This window comes from Heterocephalus glaber, unplaced genomic scaffold, assembly GCF_053883595.1.
Source record: "Heterocephalus glaber isolate CG9 unplaced genomic scaffold, H.glaber_assembly_v1.0 deba00001795, whole genome shotgun sequence".
In the NCBI taxonomy this organism is placed as follows: Eukaryota; Metazoa; Chordata; class Mammalia; order Rodentia; family Bathyergidae; genus Heterocephalus; species Heterocephalus glaber.
The window spans coordinates 1791474-1809030 of NW_028258476.1; the positions used below are offsets into that span (position 1 = coordinate 1791474).

Below are 17557 nucleotides of genomic sequence, written 5' to 3' on the forward strand. Positions count from 1 at the left end.
GTCGGCATCTCTCCGGATGTCCCTGTCCACGGAGTCCGCGGGTGTCGAGGAGGAGTGGGGCTCTGGGAAGCTGATGTTATTTCTCGCAGCGTGAAACAGCTGCGTTTTTAGATTTCGCAGGAGGGAAGACGCGAGCTGAGAAAAGGTGCAGTCCAGGCCATCCTGGCCAGCCCGGCCCGACGAGCCGCGTGCCCGAGGGAGTGCACAATCAGGTGGAACACTCTCTGCCCCATAAGAACGGGGAGACTACCCAGGAGGTCCGAGTGCAGAGGGGCGGAGAAAGAGGAGCGCCTGCCACAGCCGCAGGCCGACCCGGGAGCCGGGCCAGCGAGCGGAGGCCACGGGGTGGCGCTCGAGGCCGCCCAGAGGTGGCGCTCCGCCCGGGGCTGGCGGGGCACAGGCCGCACGCACCCGGGGCGCTGCGCCGGGGCCGCAGGGCCAGGCCTCGGCCAGCCAGCCGGGCCCGGGCGAATAGGACCAAGCCGAGGAGGGCTGGCATCGATCGACGTCCTGACAAGAGCATCGATCTCCGCACGCAGAAATTAATAGATCTTCGCTTAGCTCTCCGGACGCGAGTGGAGCGGGGATGGCGCCCCGGAGACCCCGGCATCCCCGGCACCCAGGGCCCCGAGAGCAGGCCCAGCCCTCCCCGCTGCGGGCCTCGTGGCCGCAAGACCCCATCAGCCTCGAATCGAGGAGAGGAAGGAGGGGGTCCCGGAGGAGGACTCTCGGGAAGGGGTGGGCAGGCCGGGGTACAGCGTCGGGGTCCTCAGCGAGGAGGGTCCCCAATCCCCGACAGTGTAACCGAGCAGCCTGGTGCAGGAGAGAGGCGGGACACACTGGATCGCCCCTCGCGGGGATCTGGGCCGGACCGGAGGGAGTAGGGGGGGACAGGGACTCGCTGAGGGCCAGGAGAGAGGGTGCCCTCCCGAGGCTGAGGGGCTCCGAGGGGCGAAGAGCTCGAAAACACAGGCGCCTCCACGTTCTCGCCAGGTTCCCCCAGCGGGTTCGAGGATGAGGCCGCGGATGCCGCCCGGCAGGTGTCGGGCACCTGTTGGCAGCATCTGGAGCTCGCTCGCTCCGGAAAGGGGACCCGGCGGTCGCTGCCGCTCCAAGAAGCCCGCCTCGGGGCCGGGAGGGGACCCGCCGCGAAGCGGGCGGGAGAAGGAGCAGTTCCCGCCGACCCTCCCCCCTAATTTTGGCCTTATTTCCCCAACAGACCTGTCCCCCCTCAGTTGTCAGGCTAAATATTTTGGCTTGGCGGGAGGGGCGGAGAGAACTGGGAGGTCCGGCAAACCAATCCTCCCCGCCGGGGGCGGGAGGAAGGAGCTGGGCGCGGCCCGCGTGTGCCGCCTGCGGGGAGACTCAGCCGAGCGCCGCCGCCCGCCCGAGGGCTCCGGGAGGCTCTCGCGCCGCCTCCCCCGCCTCCGCTCAGCCTCGGGCCGCCGGCCTTCTCTCCGCTCTAAGCCCTGTGTGACGTTCTCCCTCCGGAGGCCTCTGCGGCTCTCACTGCACTGTCCGCACCTCCGTCCCCATCTCTCCGCCTCCGGATTCAGTCTGTCTCCGACTGCCTGTCTCGGCTTTGTGTCTGTGATCTTCCTTTCCTTCTCCTCTTCCCCGCCGGTGCAGGGCTCCTAATCCCTCAGCCCCTGGCCACCCTCACCTCTGCAGTGTGGGTCTCTGCCTCCCTGACCGTTTCCCGGGCCCTCCTATCCCACGAGCCACCCACAGCACTGCCAGGCCAGGGCTGGGCCATGGCTGGGCCCCGTCTGTGGCCCTGGGGACCAGGCCTGCTTGTCATCTTCCTCTCTTCGGGACTTGGCCTGGACACGATGAAGGGTGAGTGCCCTGCCCTGTCTCCCTGACACCCCCCCACCACGACGCCCTCCCAGACAGCTTGGAGGCCGCAGAGTTGGCCTCCAGCCAGAACACGTCTGCTTTCTGTAAGACCTGAGGAATGAGGTCAGCTCTCAGAAGGACTTCCCACCCACCGGGAGAGGCAGTTAGTTGCCCACATAAGGGTCTGAGGTGAGGACTTGGAATCAGGAGGATGAGCAGATGCCCTCCACTCCACTCCTTCTCAGGATTCACGATCCCAGTGAAGCCTGGGTGAGACAGGGTGAGACTGTGAGGGTGTCAGAGGTCATTTCCAGGGCCCCTGAGTGAGAAGAGGCAAGGCTGGGGCAGCTGAGAACCAGCAGTGCCAAAAGAGGAAACAGGCTCAGAGAAATGAGCGCTAAGCCCAAAGAGTCCTGAACTTGGGGGTCCTCTGTGGGGGAGAGGGGCTGGTCTGGGGGAGGGTGCCTGGACCCTTTTCCCAGATGACACTGGGAGTGTGCCCAATGTGGTGGCCTGGGGAGGGGGCGGAACCTCGTAGATCAAAGGTGCTGAGGGCTTAGTAGGGAGAGGAAAGGAAAGCAGAGGGGGAAATTCACAGAGGGGACAATTGAGTGGTGTCTGTCCCCTTCCCAGTTCTACCATCACTGCAGACTGAGGGGGCTCAGGGATCCATCGTGCTGCACCCGCCTGAGGCATCTTAGGCTGGAGCTTCCACACTAGGGGCAGAGTCTCTCCTTCCCACCCAGGCAGGGCAGTGGTGCAGCTAGGGTGGGCTAGGGGTGCCCTGAAGGGTGCTGTCCTCAAAGGCTCACACACACCCTGAGCCCCTGCCTGCCACGCTGTGCCAGGACAGGGCACAGCAGATGCCAGCCAGGAGCTCAGTTGTCAGGACACAACCATGTCCCTGGGGGAGGGGCCAGTGTTTAGTCAGCGACCCAGATGTCCCATTCCCAGTGCAGCTCTGCGTAGACTCAGACCTGAGGGAAGCCAGGGGTTAATTTGCAAAGGTCTTAAGAGTTGTTTTTCTAAATGACTCCCATCAGGGGAGCCCTGGAGAGGCAAGGGCATGATGGGAAGTGGGCGCCTGAGAGAACCCCCATCTGCCTGGCAGTGCCTGATTGGCCCTCTCCTGGAGGAGATGGAAGTGTTTTCTTGTCCTCTCCCTCTCTTTGTGTGTGTGTGAACCTGCCTGGGTGCATGTGTGTGTGTGCGCGCACACACACACACACACACACACATATGTATGCACGAGCAGCCGCCAGGCAGTCAAGCTCAGGACCATCAATGACAATGGGGAGAAGGTGTGCCTGCCCTGCCCCTGCCTGGCCAGGAATGGGCCTGGGCTGTGTGATATCTGTGATAGTGGTGGAGGCTGGGTGGGAAAGGAGCACAAAGAGGCTGGAGAGGTGAACTGGACCTGAAATCAGGCTGGAGGATTCCAGCTTGCATCTTCTGCAATGGGAAGCCATGCAAGGCTCCCTAGGAGTAATTGAGGCCAGGCACCCAGGCGCCAGAGGGGGACAGTCCTCAGTGCCTTGGGGAGCAAAATGGAAGTGGGTGGGGCTCCGTGTCTGAGGAAGCCAGGCACATGTGGGTCCCCAAGGAAAAGTGGATTTGGGATCCAGATGTCCATAGTCCACAGTCCATGACTGCCCTTGGCTCCAGCCCTGGACTGGGCACTGTGGCAGGTACAGTGCCAGCTCAGGTAGGGCCTGGGATGTAGGTGACAGTGATGGGGTAAGGCCCCATGTGTGCTTGTGACTAGCACTGCTGGACTAAGTGGATGGAGTCAGAAAGGGAAGTAAGTCACAGGGGCAGAGGGTTAGGGAAGGAGTGCTTGGCCTGAGGTCTGCAGGCCAAGGGCTGGAGACACCTTGGAGAAAAAGTGGAGACTGGCCTATCTACCCCCAGTGTGTCAGGCCAAGGAGCTGGAATGCGAGCCTTTGGCAATGGGGAGCCATGGAATATCCCATCAGAGTAAATAAATGAAATAAATGCAGGGGTCAGCCAACTGGCTCCCTTGGGCAGGAAGAGAAGTGAGGAATATAGAGCTCCATGCTCACTGCTTCCAGTAACAGAATTCATTCATTCTGATGAATTATACAAAGATCACTGCCTTTGCAGAGCTTACAATAAATAAAAGAAGTAAGCAGAGTACATATGAGCCGGTGTTAAGGGTCACAGAGGAAGATGAAGCAGGGTGGGGGTGGGTAGTGCCTCCCTCAGAAGATGTAAGGAGGCAGAGCAGCCCTGCCATGCCAGGGAAGAGGGTTCTAGCTACGGGAGTGAAGGTATGAAAACCCTGAGGCAGGAGTTTTGCCAAAGAAAAGAGAGGAAATCAGAGAGCTTATGGGGCCCAAATTGTACAGGCCTCCTTGGCGGAAGTAAGGGCCACCTTACCTGGAGGGACATGGGAGCCACGGAGGTTTCAACCAGAGGAGCAGCGTGATCCAACTGTGGTTTCAGTGGGGAACTTTCCACAGAAGGGCAAGGTGATGTGGGAGGCAGTTGGGAAGGCTGCTACTGTAGATTCAAAGAAAGATGACCATGGAAACAGAAGGTGGTGATGAGCAGTCAGGCTCCAGATATTCCTTCACATAGAGGCCACAGGATGCAGAGGGAGAGAGATGGGCTCCCTTCCACCATAGTGACACACCTGGCAGGGACCGCACAAAGCGAAGGTGCACCCCTCAGCCAGAGCAAAGCCTGGTCCCCCGTCCAGGTCCTGCCGCCAGTGCAGTTCATCTCCCCAGCACTGCCAGGGCAGGACGGGGTCTCACACCATGCCCCTCATGCTCCCACAGTGTGCCCCAGCCTGGACATCCGCTCTGAGGCGGCACAGCTGCGGCGGCTGGAGAACTGCAGTGTGGTGGAGGGCCACCTGCAGATCCTGCTCATGTTCACAGCCACAGGGGAGGACTTCCGGCGCCTCAGCTTCCCACGCCTCACCCAGGTCACGGGCTACCTGCTGCTCTTCCGGGTCTATGGCCTGGAGAGCCTTCGGGACCTCTTCCCCAACCTAGCAGTGATCCGTGGAGCTCAGCTCTTTCTGGGCTATGCCCTGGTCATCTTTGAGATGCCACATCTGCGGGACGTGGGGCTGCCCGCGCTCGGGGCCGTACTGCATGGCGCTGTGCGTGTGGAGAAGAACCAGGAGCTCTGCCATCTCTCCACCATTGACTGGGGGCTGCTGCAGCCCACTCCTGGCGCCAACTACATTGTGGGGAACAAGCTTGGTGAGGAGTGTGCTGACGTGTGTCCCGGCACGCTGGGCCTTGCTGGCGAGCCCTGCGCCAGGACCACCTTCAGCGGGCACACCGACTACCGGTGTTGGACCTCCGGCCACTGCCAGAGAGGTGGGCGCTGCCACAGAAGCGACAGGGCACAGGGAGGCAGGGCAGGGTGGGGCTGGGCAACCACGGATGGTGTGGGTCAGTCCTTCCCATCCTAGGAGGCAGGTACTACTGTAGAAAAGGAAACTGAGGCTCAGAAAATGTCATCACTGATAGCATAGGGCAGCCAAGGAGTAGGTACAAGGAGCCCCAGGTAACCAGGGGGTTGGTGGGTACAAGGTGAGCATGATGGACAGGAAACAGGATGGAGCCGTGGGAGAGTTCAAAGCCACATGGCCAGGGTTCAAGTCTCAGCTCCATGGCTCATCAGCTGTGTCCATTTAGCTCACCTGTGCTTCAGTTCCTGCTCTGTAAAATGATCTTAGCGTTCTTCTATGGGATGAGTTATTTTCCAGAGCATTACAGCAGTACCAGGGCCATGGTGGTGATTCTGTTCCCCATAAAAGCTGCCTGGCAAGGTGGGCAGGGTGAGCTGGCAGCACTGCCATGAGGAGAAGAAAGGAGGTGATGGCCAGGGAGCTGGACAGGTGAGGGAAGACAATGAATTGGCCAAGGAGGGGGGAAGAGAGGCCGAGAAGGCTGGAGCAGGGCCAGTGAAAGTTCCAGGGAGGGCCAGAAGACCTTTCAGAAGTGGGGAGCACATCTCGGCCCCCAGCCTGGGACTCTTTCCCACAGGGCTCTTAGAGGTCAGCTCCCCTCACCCCCACTGCTTCTGCACTAGGGCAGGAGGGGGTAATGGGATCCAGGCTGTATCCAGAGCCCACCAGGCTGGTGGCGCCTCCTTGTTGGCTGTAAACACAGCTGCTGCAGTCCTCCCTGTGTACACTGTCAACAAGCCCTGCTGACCCCTCCCTTCCCGCTGCTCGCGCACTTCCAGCGGCTGGCCGCTGTGTTTCCAGGCTATTGCACCCCCAACCCCAGCCCCATCCGCTGCTGCTGCTGCTGCTGCTGCTGCTGCGCGCCCCTCTCTGTCCAGGGCAGGGAGCGGAGAGGGAGGCAGTATGGGCAGGGGCGTGGCAGGATGGCTGGCGGGCCGGCCCTCCCCCTCCCCCTCGGGAGAGGCCAGCTGGTTCACCGGGCCTCGCGCCCAGCAATGGTGTGGCTCCAGGTCGGCAGCTGGAGAGCCGTGACCCCGACTGAGAAGCTCACCGCTCTGCCCTAGGTCCTGACCCCTCGGTTAGGCACCGAGAGAGTAGGGAGGCCTGTGAGGCACAGCCAGCCACCTGTGCCGCCCGAGTCGGGGTACCTGGGCGCAGCCTGAGCCCATCATCCCGGGAGGGTGGCGCGGGAGAGACAGCGGTGTGGTGAGTCCTAACGCAGCACTGTGCCCACAGTGTGTCCCTGCCGCCAGGGGCTGGCCTGCACGCCGGGGGGCGAGTGCTGCCACACCGAGTGTCTAGGGGGCTGCAGCCGACCCGAAGACCCCCGCGCCTGCGTAGCCTGCCGCCACCTCTACTTCCAGGGCGCCTGCCACCGGGCCTGCCCTCCAGGCACCTATGAGCACGAGTCCTGGCGTTGCGTCACGGCCGAGCGCTGCGCCAGCCTGCGCTCCGTGCCCGGCCGCGCCTACACCTTCGGCATCTACCAGGGCAAGTGCCTGGCCCAGTGCCCTCCAGGCTTCACCCGAAATGGCAGCAGGTGAGTAGGGTGAGTGGGGGGGGTCACTTGGGGCGGTGAGGAACCACGCAGGCCCACGGCTCACGGCGTCTGCTTGTCCTGCCAGCATATTCTGCCACAAGTGCGAGGGGCTGTGCCCCAAAGAGTGCAAGGTAGGCACCAAGACCATCGACTCGGTCCAGGCGGCGCAGGACCTGGTGGGCTGCACCCACGTGGAGGGGAGCCTCATCCTCAACCTTCGCCGCGGCTGTCAGTAACCCTCCCAGCCCCGCCCACCACCCTTCGGGCCACGCCCAACCACTCCCCCACACTCCAGACCACGCCCCTCAGTGCCAAGCCCCTCCCACCACACCCCCCCAGGGCCAGGCTCCCGGCTAGGACACCCCCCACAAACATTTCCGGAAACTTTCCTTAACCTCCTGCCCCGTGAACCGCATCTTCCCTGCTTCCGATCCAGCCTTGTCTTCCTCATCCTCAGACAACCTGGAGCCAGAGCTGCAGCGCAGCCTGGGACTGGTGGAGACCATCACTGGCTTCCTCAAAATCAAGCACTCCTTCGCCCTCGTGTCCCTGAGCTTTTTGAAGAATCTCAAATTAATCCGAGGGGACACCATGGTGGATGGGTAAGGGATCAGAACCAGGCCTCTAACCAGAGCCCTTCCCCCAGCACCCCCAGAACAGCAGTAGAGAGAAGGGCTCTGAAATCAGGTCTGGTACTTACTAGCTGTGTGACTCTGGGTGAGTTACTTCACTTCTCTGGGCCTCAGTTTTTCATCTATAAAATAGGCTTCGTGGCGCTCCTGTGAATATTACATAAGTCATTAAGTTTAAAGCACTTAATGCTTGAAACAGTATACACAATGGAAAAAAAAAATTTTGTTTTTGGTACCGGGGATCGAACTCGGGACCTTGAGCTTTCGAGCCAGGCGCTGGAACCACTGAGCTAAATCCCCAACCCTTGTTTTGCATTTTGAGATATGGTCTTGCTATGTAGTTCAGACTGGCTTTGTATTCACCATGCAGCCCAGGCTGGCCTCCAACTCGGAGCAATCCTCCTGCCTCAGCCGCCCAAGTGCTAGGATCACAGGCCTGCGCCATATGTGACTCTAAAGGAATGGCCATAACTGTTATTATCTGGCTGTCTACAGAGCACAGTTGCCTGGGTTTGAAACCTGTTCCTACTGCTCACGGACAGGTCTAACCAATGTAGCGGATATTTTTCAAACTTTCTTTTTTTTTTTTTGGTACTGGGGATGGAACTCGGGTCCTTGCGCTTGCTCAGCAGGCGGCGAATCCACTGAGCTAAATTCCCGGCTTTTTCAAACATTTTTTTAAAAGATTTTAAATTCCCGCTGGGTGAAGGGGTCTCCCGTGGCTTTTCCTGTCCCCCAGCGCATTGTCATGCGCCCCCCGGTGCCCTACCCCAGCTGTAGAGGCCTCCTGGGATTAGGGTCAGCGTCCCTGTCCCAGAGCCAGCAGAGCCTGGCGCACGCTGGGAAGTGAGGCAGAGGGAGGAAGAAGGAAGGAGGCGCGGAACCTGTCCACCGCTCCCCGACAGGACTTTCTGGCTTCCCGCTCCGGTCGGGGTCAGTGCACGGGCGGGGTCTGAGGCCCCTCGAGCAAGGTTCTGAAGCCCCCCTCGAGCAAGGTTCGGCCTCCCCCAGGAACTACACGCTGTACGTGCTGGACAACCAGAACCTGCAGCAGCTGGGGCCCTGGGTGGCCGCGGGGCTCAGCATCCCGGTGGGCAAGATCTACTTCGCCTTCAACCCGCGCCTGTGCCTGGAGCACATCTACCGGCTGGAGGAGGTGACCGGCACGCGGGGACGGCAGAACAAGGCGGAGATCAACCCGAGGACCAACGGCGACCGTGCTGCCTGTGAGCCCCTCCCCGCGCACCCAACCCAGCGATCGCGTCCGGAACGCGCCAGCCTGGCCCCGGGGGAGGGAGCCCCAGGGCGGCGCTCCGGGACGCGGGCGGGGGGTGGGGGGCGCAGAGCCACACGTCCCGCCGGCCCCGCCCAGGCCAGACGCGCACCCTCCGCTTCGTGTCCAACGTGACGGAGGCCCACCGCATCCTGCTGCGCTGGGAGCGCTACGAGCCCCTGGAGGCCCGCGACCTGCTCAGCTTCATCGTGTACTACAAGGAGTCGTGAGTGCGGGGCGGGCGGAGCAGTGCAGAGCTTGGAAATTGGGATCCTCAGGTCACTTCCACTGTAGAGCCCCTGTCTGGCTTTCTCCCCTCACCACCTACGTCTCTCTGTGCCTCAGTTTCCCCTCGGCAAGTGAAATGGAGAGGACAGTCAGGGCTTCTTCTTCGAGCCGAGCCCCGAGATAGTTCTGCTGAGAAAGCTTGGATAATTAGACTTCAATTCACTATGCTAATGCTCCACGCCGACCACACAGCTCTGCCCCAGCAGCGGTTTGGGGAGTGCCCGCTAATTTGGCCAGTTTTGTGGGCAGCTCTGCCAGCATTTCATTAAATCCTGAGGAGGGAGGGAGCAGGCCCGCCAGGGACCAGCGCTCTTTCCTTTGGAGAGAGTGGACTGACCCCAGCAAGGTGGCCGGTGGTTAGGCCACTGGAAGGACTCCTCCAAATGTGTGTGAGGAATCTGGAGCTCTCCTTAGGGGGAGACATGCATTGGGGGGTAGGTGGGAGGGCAGGAGTGGACAGCACTCTCCATGTGCACTGCCTATGACCTAAAACTGGGGGGTCTTAGTTGACCACTATCTCAGAGCCAGGGCTGGGAGGAGGGAGCCAGGACAGGAGGGCAAGAGGCTGGTCAGAGGGGCAAGGCTACCCGGCCTCAGTGGTGAGCCACCGCATCTTGGGGCAGCAGAGCCCTTGATAGACACAGATTCCCGGCCCTCTGGATTCTGACATGGTCAGTCCCAAGGGAGGCCTGTGACTCTCCCTTTCTGACAAGCTGCTGGTTCGTGACCCACACTTTAAGGAGCACTCCCGTGAACGACAGTGTGAACGCCTCTCTCTGCCTGCAGGGCACGAAGCTCACGCTGCACAGCTGTCCCCAGCTGCCCCTGGGCTCAAAGCGCAGAGGATCTCGGGAGTCCTTCAGAAGCTCCCCTAGCATCCCTCCAGTGAGGCAAGGCTTCGGTGTGCTCTCTCAGGCGTCCACTGTGGGTCCTGGCCCACACTGGCTCTGAGCAGGCACAGACCCACCCAGCATGTCCTACCCCCCAAGGCAGCTGCACCCCACACGCCTGCCCCTGGACTGTCCTGCTCCTGGATCCCAACAAGGGCAGACCTTTCTAGCTGGGCTCAAGCTCCTCCCAACAGGCTTCCTTAGACCTCAAGCTCTGTCCCTGGCACAGGAAGAATTCCACCCCTCTGCCTCCCTCCAAAGAAGCATCCTAAACATGGGTGAGACCCATGGTCTCCCATGACCTCCTATGTGGCTCCACTTTCACCTCCCCCGGGAACCAGGCACCTCCAACCCTAAAGCCATGGATGCTGCTCCAAGGCCTGCCTCTGTCCTAGCCCAAATTAATTTCTCTGTGGCAGAGGGTCTTGGATTTGCGGCCTATGGACATGCACCAGAGCTACTGAAAGCTCAGAATGTTCTCGCTAGGGAAACACATGCACAGACTACGCCTGTAGTCCAGGCTCACAGACCTCCAGAGTCCATGCATGGTCCTGGAAAAGAGCAGCCAAGGACTCTGGTTCCAGGCACTCCCAGGGGGACAGGGGTAGGATAATCTCACTGCTTGGTGTTCCTAGAAAGAGAACTCCATGCTCACCTTCTAGTTTTATTTATTTATGCAACTTTTTTATATGCACTGAGAGTAAAGCTCCATATTTTCTGCTAAGGATAAGAAGGCATTTCATCATAAATTTGCACAGATTATTAAAGGGGTCCCAGGGTCTGTCGGGCGGCTGGGACTGTTGCTCTGTTCAGGCATATGGAAGACTGAGGATAACAGTCCTGAGGTCACTTAGATTCTGTGCTGGACACCAGAGACACTCACAGCTCTGGGGACGGGGTGTTCAGCCCATTCCAGAATGCCACTGAGCACGTGGGGCCAGATGCCTGTGGAACCCAGAGCTGGAACCTGCTGGACGTAGAGCTGCCCCTGAGCCGCACCCAGGAGCCCGGGGTGACCCTGGCGCCCCTCAAGCCCTGGACACAGTATGCAGTGTTTGTGCGGGCCATCACGCTGACCACGGCTGAGGACAGCCCCCATCAAGGGGCCCAGAGCCCCATCATCTACCTCTGGACCCTGCCTGCAGGTGGGCATTCGGGCTGGCCAGAGCCATGCCCACCTCCCAGTGAGAATGGGGGATCCAGGCATCAGAGACAGAATGGGGAGCGAGGCACACCTGGCCCCAGAGTCTGGGAGATCAGAGGCCTCTGCTGGAGGAGGAGTCGGGGGAGGCGTTTGTCTAGGTCCTGGGGAAGCTGAGGTTGGGCTGGTTCGGTGAGCAGCCCAGTGAACTCAAGGGCCTCTGGAGCAGAGAATGCTGATTTCTAGGAAGCGAGGCCAAGGGTCACCCCTTCCCGGGGAGAAAGGCGGTGGGCCTGAGGGAGGCTCATTACCAGATGTGTAGTGTTCAGAAGCGAACTGGAGGCCCTTTGTACCCTTCTCACAACGCCCAGCGCCTACAGTGCCCCAAGACGTCATCTCCACCTCCAACTCCTCCTCCCACCTCCTGGTGCGCTGGAAGCCACCCACCCAGCGCAACGGGAACATCACCTACTACTTGGTGCTCTGGCAGCGGCTGGCGGAGGACGGCGACCTCTACCTCAACGACTACTGCCACCGCGGTGCGCAGGGAGGCGCGGTCGCGGTCGGTCGGAAGGAGGGAGGAGGGCGGGCAACCCGGGCTCTGAACGGTCGCTTCCCGGGCCAGGCTTGCGGCTGCCCACCAGCAACCACGACCCCCGCTTCGACCGCGAAGACGGGGACCCGGAGGCCGAACTCGAGCCAGGCTGCTGCCCCTGCCAGCACGCCCCTCCCGGGCAGGTGCTGCCGGCGCTGGAGGCGCAAGAGGCCTCGTTCCAGAAGAAGTTCGAAAACTTTCTGCACAACGCCATCACCCTCCCCAAGTGCGGCTGGGCGGGTGGGCGGGATGGGGCGGGGCCTGCGAAGAGCAGGTCTGCGAGCCGGGGTCCTGCGGTGAGACCGACAGGGGCGGTCTTGCGGGAGGGGCCTTGCTGCTGTGGGCGGGGCCAGGGCGGGTTTGGGGCGGGGCGTCCGGGGCGTGCCCGTCGGGACTGATGAGGCCTCCCTGGCCTCCCCAGACCCCCTTGGAAGATGACGTCCACCCACAGGAACCCCCAGAGGTGAGCCAGGCGGGCTCTGGGCACGAGGGCCGGGGCTCCGCGACCCCACCGAGGCTCTGACCTGCGCCCTCCCCAGGGACGCGGGGCGGCACCGCCGAGCTGCCGGGACCCCCCGACCCGGGGGTAACGGCTCGGATTTTGAGATCCGAGAGGACAAGGTCCCCCGAGAACGAGCGGTGCTGGGCGGCTTGCGCCACTTCACGGAATACCGGATCGACATCCACGCCTGCAACCACGCGGCGCACGCCGTGGGCTGCAGCGCGGCCACCTTCGTCTTCGCGCGCACCATGCCCCACCGTAGGTGGCCCCAAGCTTTCCGCACACTGATCCCAAGGACCCTCTGCGGTCGGTGCCCTAACTAGGGGTCTGACCGCATTCCAGAAAGTTTGACAGCTTTCTGTACGGCACCAGCACCACCCCTGAGTTCGGGGAAGCCGGGGTGGGGTGGGGGGTGGGGTGGGGCGGGCCTGGGCGTGGCCTGCGGGGGGGGTCGGGCGTGGCCTGTGGGGGCGGGTCGATGGTGGGCCTGGGCGTGGCCTGGGAAACCCAAATGCTGATCCTCCTCTGTCACCTCTCCCAGTTCCCCTAACCTCAGAGCTTCCTCAAATCTGCCAGGTTAGCTTGGGTTTGAATGCTTGAGAGGAAACACCTGTGGCATCCTTCCCAGATGCTCTCCTCCTGCAGGAGAGGCCGATGATATTCCAGGCAAAGTGGCCTGGGAGGCGGCCAGCAAGAGCAGTGTCCTCTTGAGCTGGCTTGAGCCACCTGACCCCAATGGACTCATCCTCAAGTACGAAATCAAGTACCGCCGCCTGGGAGAGGTAGGTACACAGCGTCCCAGCCGCGTTTTGTCCTCCGCCCCCTCCCCAGCCCCATGTTCTGTGATACCCACAGGAGGCCACAGTGCTGTGTGTGTCCCGTCTGCGATATGCTAAAGCTGGTGGGGTCCACTTGGCTCTGCTGCCCCCCGGAAACTACTCTGCTAGGGTTCGGGCCACCTCACTGGCTGGCAATGGCTCCTGGACAGACAGTGTCGCCTTCTACATCCCTGGCCCAGGTGCAGACTTGCGTCCCCTAACGGCTCACCAGAGACCCGCACCCCACCCCTCCCAGCCTCATCTCCCCAGTGCGGAAAGAAGCACCTCCCGTTTCTGATGTCCACCTCTGGCCCCACCCCCTGTGCCCTCTGCCCACAGAGGAAGAGGACTCTGGGGGCCTGCATGTCCTCCTCACTGTCACCCCCGTGGGCCTCATGCTGCTCATCATTCTTGCTGCCCTTGGCTTCTTCTATGGCCGAAAGAGGTAAGGACAAGCCCTGGTTCCCCTTGCTCTCTCCTGGGACCTTCATCCGTCCGTGCAGTCAGTGGTAGATCAGACAGCAGAAAGGACTTCTTAGAGCCAGTGACTTCCCTTGGAGATGAAGGACAGGAGACACGCTTCTCCACTAGGGTGACGCTCATCCTGCTTAGCTTGAGATGGCCCAGGTTTTGGCAAGACAAGCCCTGCATCCCCTGGAAACCCCTGAGTCTGAGCACACTGGGACTGTCAGTCGCCACACTCTGCCCAAGCTGAGAAATAACGAAGCTCATCTTGCCCTGCCAGGGTTGAAGCAAGAGACCTCGGGATGTATCCCAGGACACTTGATATTAGATCACTCCGGGGCGGAATGCAAGAGGGAAGGGGGGCAGGACCTTGATTAGCTGGATCCCGGAGATGACCTGAAGGGGCAGGAGACCTTCCACTTCTGTGTCTACCTGTTCCCTGCCTGTTACATCCCGGGATGGGACCAAGCCTACTTGGAAACCATTACGGCTCCTAGGGGGTGGTCAATAACCCTCTCCTCAAGATATCCCTCTTCCATAGCCAGGCATGGGCCAGCTCTCAGGAGGCTGAGGCAGCAGGATCACTATAAGTTTTATAGATTGTTCTCTTTTTTTTGGTACCGGGGATCAAACTCAGGGCCTTGTGCTTGGAAGGCAGGCACTGTATCACTGAGAGTTCAAGGCCAGCCTGAACTACATAGCAAGACCCTGTCTCAAGAAAAAAAAAAAAAAGATATCCCACTTCCTTGTCCTTGGCATTGCTCATTCCTTCCTGAGGTCCCTTCCAGCCTGACCCCTTTCCCCCATTGCAGAAATGGCACCTTGTATACCTCTGTGAATCCGGAGTACTTCAGCGCCTCTGACAGTAGGTCTGGGGTGGGCAGCCTGGGGCTGTGGGGTGGGAGACAGGACAGAGGGAGAGGTGATTTCCAGGAGACCTTTCTGAAGAGGTGGCCTCGGACCAGAGTGGTCCAGAAGGAGGCCAGGGGGAGTGGAGGCGGCAGAGAGCAGCACCTGCCTGTGACTCCACCTCCCCCAGTGTACGTCCCTGACGAGTGGGAGGTGCCTCGGGAGCAGATCTCCATAATCCGGGAGCTGGGCCAGGGCTTTTTCGGGATGGTCTATGAGGGTGCGGTGCGAGGACTGGAGGCTGGAGAGGCGTCCACGCCGGTGGCCCTGAAGACAGTGAATGAGCTGGCCAGCCCCCGCGAACGCATCGAGTTCCTCAAGGAAGCCTCTGTCATGAAGGCATTCAAGTGTCACCATGTGGTAAGGTGGGGTCAGGACACCGTCGGGGTCAGAATTGGGGTAGAGGCCATGAGGTTAGAGGGCAAGGGTCAGGGATGAGGTCAGGGTGTTGTCAAAGTTGGGGTTGGGACTGTGGTTAGGATCCTAATGGGGCAGAGGCCATGGTTGGGGTGAGAGTCACAGTGGGTTCATGGGTAGAGCTGAGATCAGTACTGAGTGGCCAGAGGACTATTAGGGCCATGACTGAGGTCAGAGTGGGGCCAGGGTCATGGCTGGGTGACAGATACGACCCAGTTTATGGATTGGGGTCGGGTCACCCGGTCGTGATTCGTGCTGCAGTCTCGGCTCGGGTTAGGATCAGGGTGGTGTCCGAGTCACACGGGAGGTCCAGCAGGTCACAGTTTGAGCCAGGTAGGTCGAGGGGCAATGGGTGGAACCACAACCAAGCTCTGTGTCTGTGTCCTCCGTCCCAGGTGCGTCTCCTGGGCGTGGTGTCTCAGGGCCAACCAACTCTGGTCATCATGGAGTTAATGACCCGTGGGGACCTTAAGAGCCACCTTAGGTCTTTACGGCCTGAGGCAGAGGTGGGGACCAGGAAGACCCTGGGCCAGGAGGTTGGAGAGTTTAAGAAGACTGGCGCATGTCGTGGGGGAGGGGGCTGTTCTCGGGCCAGGACAGAAGCGTAGGCTTCTTCTTCACCGCCCCTCTCTTGGCCTAGAACAACCCCGGGCTCCCGCAGCCAGCGCTGGGGGACATGATACAGATGGCCGGCGAGATTGCCGATGGCATGGCCTACTTGGCTGCCAACAAGTTTGTGCACCGTGACCTGGCAGCCCGCAACTGCATGGTGTCCCAGGACTTCACCGTCAAGATTGGGGGTACAGCAGGCACTGGGCAGACGGGGGGTACTGAGGGTGTCAGGCAGATGAGGGCAGCCTGGAGAGTAGAGACTCCCTTAGCCAGGCACAGGGCCCCAGCCTGGCCTGCGGCACCATGCCCAGATCTCAGGCCCCTGCACCAAGGCAGAGGAGTCTGGATGGGGAGACTTCCGCGGTCCTTTCAGCCCTCGTGCTCCAGGACCCTTGGGGGCTGTGAAGGTGGGAGGGATTGGCAGAGGCACCCTTGGGTTGGCAAGAGTTGGCAGAGGCACTCTGATGTGGGCCCTCCCCCTCCCCTGACACCTTCCAGACTTTGGGATGACTCGGGACGTGTATGAGACAGACTATTACCGCAAGGGCGGGAAGGGGCTGCTGCCCGTGCGCTGGATGGCCCCTGAGTCCCTCAAAGATGGAATCTTCACCACTCACTCGGATGTCTGGTGGGGACTGGGGAACCCGAGGGCTCTGGGGGTGCGAGGGTGGCATCTAGGGAGGGGCTGGCCACTCCCCTTTCTTGGGAGGTGCTGAGTGGTCTGAGGGTGCTGGACTCAGTCCCTGCATGTCCTCCAGGTCCTTCGGTGTGGTGCTCTGGGAGATTGTGACCCTGGCTGAACAGCCCTACCAGGGCCTGTCCAATGAGCAGGTGCTCAAGTTTGTCCTGGACGGCGGGGTCCTGGAGGAGCTGGAGGACTGTCCCCTTCAGCTGTGAGTCATCCAACCCCCTTCCTTAGCCCTTCCCTGCCCACACTTCTACCCATGGCCCCGGCTCTGCACCCCTGTCCCCAGCTATGAGCCCCCACAGCTGAATTTCTACTATGTCCCCACTTACTCCTCTGGGCACTCCCAGACATCATGCCCCAGGATACCCCACTGCTGCTGACCCTCCCCGAGCAGGAGAACAGGGTATGGCTTGGGCTCTGGGCCCCCTCTGATGCTGTCCTCACCCCCACCAGGCAGGAGCTGATGAGCAGCTGCTGGCAGCAGAACCCACGTCTGCGCCCTACCTTCACCCACATTCTGGACAGCATACAGGAGGAGCTGCGGCCCTCCTTCCGCCTCTTTTCCTTCTACTACAGTCCAGAGTGCCAAGGGGTCCGTGGCCCCCTGCCCCCCACCGATGCAGAGCCCAACTCCCTTCCAACCTCAAAAGGGGCTTCAGACTACAGCCGGCAAAATGGGAGCCAGGGCACTGAGGGACACCCCCTTCCCGACTGCCTGGCCTCCCATGGGTAGAGAAGAAGGGACCGAGCTTTGGTGGTGTGAAATGTCCAGGTGTTCACTCCCTTCCCAGCTCAGACGGGCGGGGGTGGCCGGGAGTGCGAAGAGAATGGGGGGGGGCAGTCAGCTCAGACTTCGCTCCCAGGAAAGCAGGCAAGGCCCGGCAGGCAGAGCCTAGACCCGTGGACAGGTGCACACCGCCCCAGGGAGCCTAGCCCCAGCCTGGGATCGCCTGAGCACATCGGGGACCATCAACATGCTTGAAAGATGAGCGATCCAAGCCTGACTCGGAGGCCTCTCTGGGTGTGGATGTCCACACCCTGTCTGCCCACTGTGGTCTCCTCTGCCCCTCTGTCCTACACACCGCAGGGTGGGGTCTGTGCTCACCTCGTCCTCTCCCTTCGCCCCAACCAGGGACCCTGTGCTTGGTGCTCCTCCTGTCCTCCCCCGGGGCGTCCCTTGGGCCACATTTGCCCCTTTTCCCAGTCTTCCCCTTCTTATTAGCCTTGGATCATTAAGGGCCTAAGAGCCTTGTCTTCTCCCTCCCCTCACCCACTGCTGCCACCCCCACCCCATCCCCCCTCTCAAGGGAAGACTGGAGAAGGCACAATAAACGTAGAGGTCTCTCAGTGCCCTGGTCCTGGGCAGCCCATTATCTCTCCATCTCTATGGCATTAGCACCGGATGAACTTCCTGTCTCCCTCCTTCGGGACCTGGGGTGGTGACCCTAAGGCAATGACACAGAATAAATACACTGCTGTCAAACACCACATCTATGA

The 17557-nt window shown here is 61.1% G+C and overlaps 1 protein-coding gene across 4 annotated transcripts; it reads left to right on the forward strand.

Annotated features, from left to right (window-relative positions):
* The first annotated feature begins 423 nt into the window (after positions 1–423).
* Positions 424–17548, forward strand: Insrr (insulin receptor related receptor). 4 transcript variants are annotated; one of them, XM_021249444.2, is made up of 23 exons: positions 425–1839; positions 4644–5195; positions 6527–6830; positions 6916–7058; positions 7288–7432; positions 8474–8688; positions 8835–8961; positions 10820–11058; positions 11426–11593; positions 11680–11875; positions 12071–12112; positions 12189–12409; positions 12797–12933; positions 13007–13169; positions 13309–13414; positions 14247–14299; positions 14474–14703; positions 15156–15266; positions 15401–15560; positions 15871–16000; positions 16131–16265; positions 16514–16832; positions 16924–17548. In XM_021249444.2, exons 1-22 carry the CDS (start codon positions 1755–1757, stop codon positions 16791–16793), a joined length of 3942 nt encoding a protein of 1313 aa, XP_021105103.1. In that variant the 5' UTR covers positions 425–1754; the 3' UTR covers positions 16794–16832; positions 16924–17548. The 4 variants fall into 4 exon arrangements, with proteins under 4 accessions (XP_004871308.1, XP_021105103.1, XP_004871310.1 ...); XM_004871251.3 differs by having other exon boundaries at positions 424–1839; positions 11435–11593; positions 16514–17548; XM_004871250.3 differs by having other exon boundaries at positions 426–1839; positions 16514–17548.
* Positions 17549–17557: the final 9 nt, after the last annotated feature.

Coding starts and splice junctions, on each gene's coding strand:
- Insrr (XM_021249444.2), top strand. CDS start 1,755: ATGGCTGGGCCCCGTCTGTGGCCCTGGGGACCAGGCCTGCTTGTCATC. Junction 5,196..6,526: donor CTCCGGCCACTGCCAGAGAG/GTGGGCGCTGCC, acceptor CTGTGCCCACAG/TGTGTCCCTGCCGCCAGGGG. Junction 15,267..15,400: donor CTTTACGGCCTGAGGCAGAG/GTGGGGACCAGG, acceptor CTCTTGGCCTAG/AACAACCCCGGGCTCCCGCA.